Genomic DNA, 8,348 nt, shown 5'->3' with positions numbered 1-8,348 from the left:
ATGCAGTAAGAAGAATGTACTAAGTACTTAGAAGAATGATAAGAGTCGTGCGTACCTGCATAGGGTAATTACTTAGAAGCTAGAATGATAGGAAAAATAATAAATTGTGCATTAAAAATTAATATACAATTTTTTGATATGCCAACTGTGTTCCTGCTTTGTCCGAGATCAAACTTCTCTAAACTTTAACTATATTTTTTTTCAAAAATATTAATATCTATAGTGTATTATCAATAAAAAGTAAAATAAATAACGTCTATACTCTACATTATGAAATAAATGTGCTCCCTCTATGCTAAGTTGTTGGGCTCTCTAGATGCATAGTAAAAATTATAAAAAAAACAATACGACCTACAATTTAATATGGAAGAAGTATTAATATATTGTATGGTTGATTGAATAATTAATAGAACCTTACTAATGTCAATGCTTTTTCATATAAATTTGGTCGTAATTTGAGAATTTTGACTTGTGACAAAGCTAAATTTTGACTTGTGACAAAGCTACAGTGAGCAAACATTGCAAAGGTGGGAGTATTGGATACTTTTCCCCTTATAAGTAGTGAAGGAGTTGAACGAGACCAGAAAATCCGATTCGAAGACCAAAGGTTAGATATACCATCTCGTTTGCCAACTCAAAAAGGGTTCTAAAGACTGAATTGTCGTTGAGTTCATGCGCCCAGTCTCGTTTCCTCGCATGAAACAGAAACCACATGTACAGTATAAACACGAAAAACCATTTCATACGGACTGAAGATCCATATCAAATTAAGTACTTAGTACATAATTACAGCTAAGATCATCATCTATGAATTAATTCTACAACCGAACCAAGTTGAAACCCAAACGAACAGAACACAGTACAAGTTCCAGACTGTCTGATTCAATAAATTGTAGCTTCATCTTGGTCAATCTTCTGCTGTATACCATAAGTTGCATGCAGAAGCATCAGGCGAGCCCATTTCAAATAGATCAATGGCAGGGTGCCTCAAATCTTCCACTCCCTGGTTCTTGCATGCATAACATTGACCTAGTGGAAAAGGTCAAGTGAAATGTATTAGTACACTGTAGTACATTCACATACATTTCAATACATGATTTACTTTACAATAATTATTACCATTTTCGTTTGGGTCCAAAGGATAACATAAATAGTGTTTTGTCCTAAAAATTTCCTTTACTTCGGCGAAATACAACTCCACAGTCCAATCAGCTGAATTTGGCATTTTCATCCTCACCGTGAAGTTATAATGATGGTACACCTTGTCATAGCTCTCCACATTAAAGCACTGGTCGCAAAGTTCATGAAGGTGGTAATCCTCCAGCTCCTGCTAACAAATCAAAACAGTAATATATTGTAAAAGCTTTGCAGTTTGAAATTTTAAATTACAGAAAACGACACGTACCATGAGATCCGGACTTATCTCAATGAGCTTCTTGAAACACAGCATCACCTCCTCTTTCATCCATGCTGTTGAAGCTTCATGCCTGCATTCACAATTAGTTTGATAAGATATTCTTCTTTGGTGGAGATGGAAATCAAAGTATGATCAAACTAATTCCAAAAGTTCATGATAAGTGTAATTCTCAGCTGAAGACATTAATAACTAGATCATTAAAAAAAGAATAAACCTCCACTAGAGGTATGACTAATAAGTCTGTAAATACACTACATGCACCAAGTTCAAGAGGAGGCAAGATACCAATTGTTTAGAAGTTTGACACTTGCTAAATAGGGACAATGCTAAGGTGTAGGGGTAAATGATACCATGAACGAATATTGTCAAGGTTCTCCCACAAATTTACCAAAGTGTCAATGTGCAGCGGCAATTGGACAATTTTTTACATCCCACCATATGATCATATCATATGGGTTAACTGTGTTGGGGGCACCACCTTCGGCCATCGACTGAAGGCCCGCACACAACTTGAATGCCACGACAAGGTCTTCTGCCGGCTCGGCAGGCCGAGCGAAGAGAGGCGAAGACGAAGCCGGGCGAAGAGAGGCGAAGACGAAGCCGGGCGAAGAGAGGCGAAGATCAAAGCGCCAAAGGCGAAGACGAAGCCGAGCGAAGAGAGGCGAAGATCAAAGCGCCAAAGGCGAAGACGAAGCCGAGCGAAGAGAGGCGAAGACCAAGGCGCCAAAGGCGAAGACGAAGGCAAGCGAAGCGAGGCGAAGGCCAATGCGCCATTTGCAAAGTCGAAGACCAGCAAAGGAAGGTGTAGGAGACCGAGCACTTCAGAAGCCGCGAAGGGATCATGTTCGCCGAACGATGATGTGCGAACTTGGGCCCGATGGGCTGTAATGGGCCCAATGGGCAGAAAGGGGTCTGGATGTAATCTACTAAGTGATGTAAAAATACGGTTGTGCCCCGAGAATATACCGGGAATATAGTTGTTAGGGGTTATTACAGTGTAATAATGGAGGGTGGTAGGTGAACCGTCACCTATAAATACCCGACCCCTGTACATTGATGGGAGACATTGAATACAGAGAGTGAGTTGTGCTTAACTGGACGAAGCCTTGTTTCCATTTCGGAGTTGTTCTCTTCGATAGGCGCGCACTTTTCCTCACTGTTGTAGTGTTCATCCATTCCGGAGGCACTCTCCTCCAACAGTTTGGCGCCCACCCGTCGATTCGACACACCACGCCACACCACATGGCGGCGAAGAAGAAGGGAGACGCTACTACCACTTCGACAGACACGACAACAACGACAACTCCGCAAGACGAAGCCGCCCCCGGACAAGAGCCCACAACTGGCAACGAAGACATCACCGTCGAAGACATCGCAGAAGGCCAACACGAAGTCGATCTGCTAGACCTTGGCATCTCTGCCGAAGACATTGCTGCAATGCGAAGGGTTGATGGTCGCCTCGAAGAGGCGCGAAGAGCCAAGATACAAGCTCTTTAGGAAGAATCTGCGGAGCCTCAGATCATCACGAGGGCGAAGGCGAAGGAAATTATGTTGACTGAAGCAGAAAGGCAAGAGCAGTACAACAAGCTGCAAGAAGAAGAACTTCGCTACAAGGCGTTACAAGAGAAGATAAGAGCACAACGACTGATGCTCAAAAAAATGCAGGCACCGCAGCCGCCGCAGCCACTGTCGAAGGGCACGGTCGCAACGAACCCACCAAGAAATGCAAGGGTCCGAACAAGGACTATACCAGTCGAAGAGATCTCTGACCAGTCTGAGCCAGAGGAGGAAGGGTATTATCGAAGGGTCCACCCGCGAAGAACGCCATTGTCCGAAGAGTTAGAAGAGATACAATGGCCTCATCGCCTCAACCCAGCAGTACTACCTCAGTTTGATGGTGAGTCTGACCCCGAAGAGTTTCTCCTGAAATACGAAGCCACCATATAGGCAGCTGGAGGAGTGTAGGGTCGAGATGGCGGACTAGAGGGGGGGTGAATAGTCCTTTCTAAAACTAATTGCGCCGGCTAACCGAAACTTATGCGGAATTGAAACTATTCGCTTAGCCAAGACTTCACCCCTCTAACTATGACTCTAAGGCACCTCCAAAAAGGTACTACACAAAGCAAATGGAGTGCCAAGCTAGTAAGAGCTCACTAACAATTCTAATGCCAAGTCATACAAGCCTAAGCACTAGTACTTCACAAACCGGGGGGCTCCTACACAATTCTAATGAGCAAAAGCACAAAGCCAAACTTAAGCTCACTAGATGCTCAAGGACAAGGATACACAATCCAAATCCAAGAGCTCAACTTGCTTAGCTACACAATCTAAGCAAGAGCAACTAATTAAGCTACACAAGCTAACTAGTTACACTAAAGAGCAACTACACAAGCACAAGATATAGATGAATGTAAATACAAGGCTTGTGATTTGGAGAATGCAAACCACCGAGAAGAGTAGACAAGATTGACACGGTGATTTTTATCCCGAGGTTCACTTGGTTGCCACCAAGCTAATCCCCGTTGAGACAAGCTCCAAGGTTGCCGCCGATCCTCTTGCTAGTGGTGACTCTCAAGTCACACTCTCCCACGTGGAGTGCTCACACCGAGCTCTAGCACATGATCCGGCCGGACCACTTGTTGCTCTTCACGTCTCGCTCAACTAGAGTTGCTCTTCGCGGCTCCCGCGGGGTGAGCACAATACCCCTCACAATCTCTTCTCCGAAGCACCGCACAATCTTCTTGCGGGCTTCAACGGAGCCTCTTGCCACCAAGCCGTCTAGGAGGTGGCAACCTCCAAGAGTAACAAGCACACCGGCTTGCAACACGATCACCTAGTGCCACTCGATGCAATCTCTCAAAGCAATCGCACTAGAATCGCTCTCTCACTCGATCGAATGATTACTATCAAGTTAGAGTAAGTAGAGGGCTCTCAAGCACTCTCACACATGGACACCAAGTCCTCAAGGTGCTCAGCCATCTCAAATGGCCGGCCACACCCTCTATTTATAGAGGGAGGCCCCAAACTAGCCGTTACACTCAAAACCCGTGAAAACAGAGTTTTCGCGGACTGTCCGCCTCACAAAAACCGGACTGTCCGCCATTCAAAACCAACGGCTAGATCTGCAATGATTATGTGTCAGAGTCGACCATTAGAGCCCCGGGCGGACTGTCCGCACCCCTGGGGCGGACTGTCCGCGGTTCAAAACATTGAACCAACCGATTTGCAAACGTCTCTGACTAAATCTAGAAGTGACCGGCGGACTGTCCGCTCTCCAGGGGCGGACTGTCCGCCGTTCAAAACGTGAGCACACACAGAAACCGCAGTGTTTCTGTCCCAGAATTTTCAGTAGGAGGCGGACCGTCCGCCCCCAAGGACTGGACGGTCCGCAGTTCATTTTGGACACCCAAGACAGAACTACCAAGTTTCTGCGCCCGTTTCAGCTTTTAAAGGCAGACCGTCCGCCCCCATGGACCGGACGGTCCGCAGTTCATTTTGGACCACCAACAGAGCCAAAAACGGTTCTGTTCGAGCTCATCCGAGATAACGGCGGACCGTCCGCCCCCTTTGAGCGGACCGTCCGCAGGTATATTTCCAGCAGAAATGTACCTCGGTAAAACGGCCATAACTCTTAGCTCCGATGTCCAAATTAGGTGATCTTGGACTCTATGGAAAGCTAATTCAGAGGGCTACACAACCCAACTGAATACTTGATCCAAAACACAATGGATCAAAGCAGTATTCCACTCCAAGAGACCACATAATTTCCGGAGAAAACCGAAAAACCTTTCTTGCTTCCCAAAGTTGATCAACATCAACTCCAACTCTTTCTCCTTTGCAAATGTGCCAACACAACCACGTGAACAACACCATGTGCATGTGTGTTAGCATTTCACAATCATTTTCAAAGGATTTTCACTTGATCTCACCACGCCACTCGATCCTAGCAACATCGCAATGTTAGATCGCTCAAGTGGCACTAGATGACCGATATGCAAACAAGTTTGCCCCTCTTGATAGTACGACCATCTATCCTAAATCCAGTCATGCACTTCTCTACACAACCTTTGACCGGTGAAATGAAATGCCCTACAAGTCATACCTTTGCCTTGCGCATTCTATTTCATCTTCCCAAATGTTGATGCCACACAAGCACCAAACTCCATCAAGCCTTTTGATCATCTTCATGAGTCAACACTTGGCTTGATCTTCCTTGAATGATTTGATCCACTTCATATCATCACATGACCTCTTTGGTCCATCGATCTTGACCTTGCTCGCTCTTCACCGTTGCCTCGGTCCATCGGCGCCAAATCTTGCCCAAGCTTCACCGCCTCGCGGTCCCTCGCTTCAAAGCCTTGACTTGCCCTTCTCCATTGCAACCGGTCCATCAAGCCAAGCCTTGTCTTGATCTTCTCCACTTTGGTCACATAACTCCATGTCATGTCTCATATGCAATGAGCTCCTCGATCACACTATATGAGCATAGCATCAACCCTTAGTCATTTCTCCTCCATGGCACATGTTGCTCATACTAGTGTCTTTGTGTGGACTAATCTCCTATGTATCTCAACATAATCACTTATTAGTCCACCTAAGTTGTCACTCAATTACCAAAACCAAACAAGGGCCTTTCAATCTCCCCCTTTTTGGTAATTTATGACAACTCTACAAAGATATGGAAATTAAGCATATTCCAAGCTAGCACTTCACACACACGTGTAAATAGCTAACTTGGTTTGGATTTTATGTTTCTTATCCACCATTAAGACCACTTGTAAAAGATTGGATAAGCACCATAAAAATCCGACTTGGTAGTGATAACTCCCCCTACATGTGTGCTCAAGAGATTTGATTTTAAACTCACACACATGCATAAATATGAAATTTGTGGGATTGTTATCACTACTAAGTGATGCTAAGGTATATAGGATAAACCTTTGAAGCGTGATACCAATTTGAGTTGCATCCTTGAAGTTCATTCCTTAGCATCAATGAGTAACTAGACATTTATCAAAAAAAAACTCAAGATACCTCATGAGATCAACAATATTAGCAAGGCTCTTGATTCACTTGTAAAAAATGTCTAGCTACAATCTATGCATGCTAGTTATCAAATCATCAATCAAGTTCTATGACTAGCATACATCACACACAAGCAGTGCATATATAAAATTTAAAACTTATGCAAATGCAAACAAGCACATGAATATGCACATATCAAATGCAAACAACTAAGTTCATGAGCTTGCTCCCCCTACTTGTGTGCTCCTCTTGTCCAAGAATATTGATCCTCCTCAATATTGCTCCTCTTGATCCATGTCCATGATCGCACTCTCATCTCATCTCTCCCTTTGTCATCCAAGGATAATTCATATCTTTGTTCATTTCTCTCCCCCTTTGTCATCAATGACCATAAAAAGGGCCGAAACCACATGAAATTGGCCATGTGAAGATCAATGGCTACCACTTGAGGTTGTACCTCTTGTACTTATAGGGTTACCACTTGAATACCCCTTGTAGGCAATCATATGAAGCGTTTGTGGTTTGATACAAAGAGTTGGACTTGGGTAGATTGTTGAGTCTTGAATCTTCATTTTTGATGGACACTTTCAATTTGATTGGAATTGACACCACTTGTAACAACAACATGTGGAAGCATGAAGACCACCTTGAAATGCCACATGTAGGACACTAGTAGGATCCTTGACCTTGATACTTTGTAGTGGGGCTCCTCCCCCTAGTCAAAGTGTTTGTCAATCTACTTGAATCTTGAGCTCTTCTTGATGAGGGTAGCTTTCTTGATTTGAATTGATCACTTAAAGTTGAGGATCACTTGTGGAACCACCATTGTTGCACTAGATCTACTTGAATGAATACCACTTGTATGACCATGTATATCACTTGTAGAGATACAATGATATACCTTTTGTTGAATCTAGTATCACTTGTAAAATCATGATGGATCACTTTATTGAATTTGACATTGATAACCAATTCTTGAACTAGATTGTTTCCATGAGCTTCTTTCTCTTTGACTTGATCTAGACTACTTGCCCAAATAATTCAACTCGGTTTGAACCAATGACAAGCTTCTTCACACCTCATTCTAAGGGTTATCTTGACAATGTTGAGTTAAACACTTGAAAGCTCATTTTCTAGATCAACTACTTGGGTTTACTAGCTCATGAACATGTCATATGTTACCACTAGATCATATCAAGCATAGAAGCAATAGTGGCATCATAAAACATTTAAAATTATTTTATTTTTCATGAATGATCACTATATATGACTATATGCACTAATCATGTCCTTAGCATAGTATGAATGCATATGTCAAGCAATTTCACCTTGCTATGTTGGAGTAGAGGATAGTCATTAGATTCCAATTTAGCTCTCCAACTAGCATCATGAAGTCCAATTATAATAGCTTGGTGAAGACAATGAATACCAATATAAAAATCATTCTTCACCCATATGAAATGAATATCACTTATTATCAAATGCACTATCTTGTTGTGGTTGGCTTGCTTCATCTCTTTGATCCTTGCTTGCATGAGAGAATACCATTTGAATATTACTTGAATTTTCATGAATCTCTCTACTTTGGGTGTTGCTTTCTTTTCTTGATCAACCCATTTGATATCTTCAACTAAGCATCTCCAATGACTCTAGATCACCACTTCCATGTTGGCCTTCCAAGCACCATGCTTGTCAATCCCACTCTTGGGCGGCTCGCCCCTCTCCATAGAGAAATGATCTCTCCAAGAACCATTCTTGACACTCACTTGAAATGAGTTTAGTTGATTGATCAAACAATGGACTTGTCATGATGAGTAATTTTGGAGTCTGCTCTAAGTCCTTTTTTTTCTACTTGAGGTTGGTCTTGATCTTCCAATTTGAGTACCAAAAATGTGATAAGTACACT

General features: G+C 43.0%; 1 protein-coding gene across 1 annotated transcript; it reads right to left on the bottom strand.

The window, feature by feature from the left end:
- Positions 1 to 724: 724 nt before the first annotated feature.
- On the bottom strand, positions 725 to 1,597 carry LOC120682933. Its single transcript, XM_039964944.1, has 3 exons — positions 1,406 to 1,597; positions 1,120 to 1,327; positions 725 to 1,029 (listed from the first exon to the last, which is right to left on the bottom strand). The coding sequence occupies exons 1-3, from the start codon at positions 1,463 to 1,465 to the stop codon at positions 908 to 910; spliced, it is 390 nt and encodes a 129-aa protein (XP_039820878.1). The 5' UTR covers positions 1,466 to 1,597; the 3' UTR covers positions 725 to 907.
- Between the last annotated feature and the right edge of the window lie 6,751 nt (positions 1,598 to 8,348).

This window comes from Panicum virgatum, chromosome 7N (genome assembly GCF_016808335.1).
Source record: "Panicum virgatum strain AP13 chromosome 7N, P.virgatum_v5, whole genome shotgun sequence".
In the NCBI taxonomy this organism is placed as follows: Eukaryota; Viridiplantae; Streptophyta; class Magnoliopsida; order Poales; family Poaceae; genus Panicum; species Panicum virgatum.
The sequence above is the reverse complement of the archived record's forward strand: the minus strand, read 5'-3'. Positions and strand labels throughout refer to the sequence as shown.

Bases quoted from the DNA above. Each gene is read 5' to 3' on its own strand.
- LOC120682933 (XM_039964944.1), bottom strand. From the start codon at position 1,465: ATGAAAGAGGAGGTGATGCTGTGTTTCAAGAAGCTCATTGAGATAAGT. The intron at 1,328-1,405 runs GTACGTGTCGTT...ATTTGTTAGCAG, and splicing joins AGATAAGTCCGGATCTCATG to GAGCTGGAGGATTACCACCT. The intron at 1,030-1,119 runs GTAATAATTATT...CTTTTCCACTAG, and splicing joins TTTGGACCCAAACGAAAATG to GTCAATGTTATGCATGCAAG.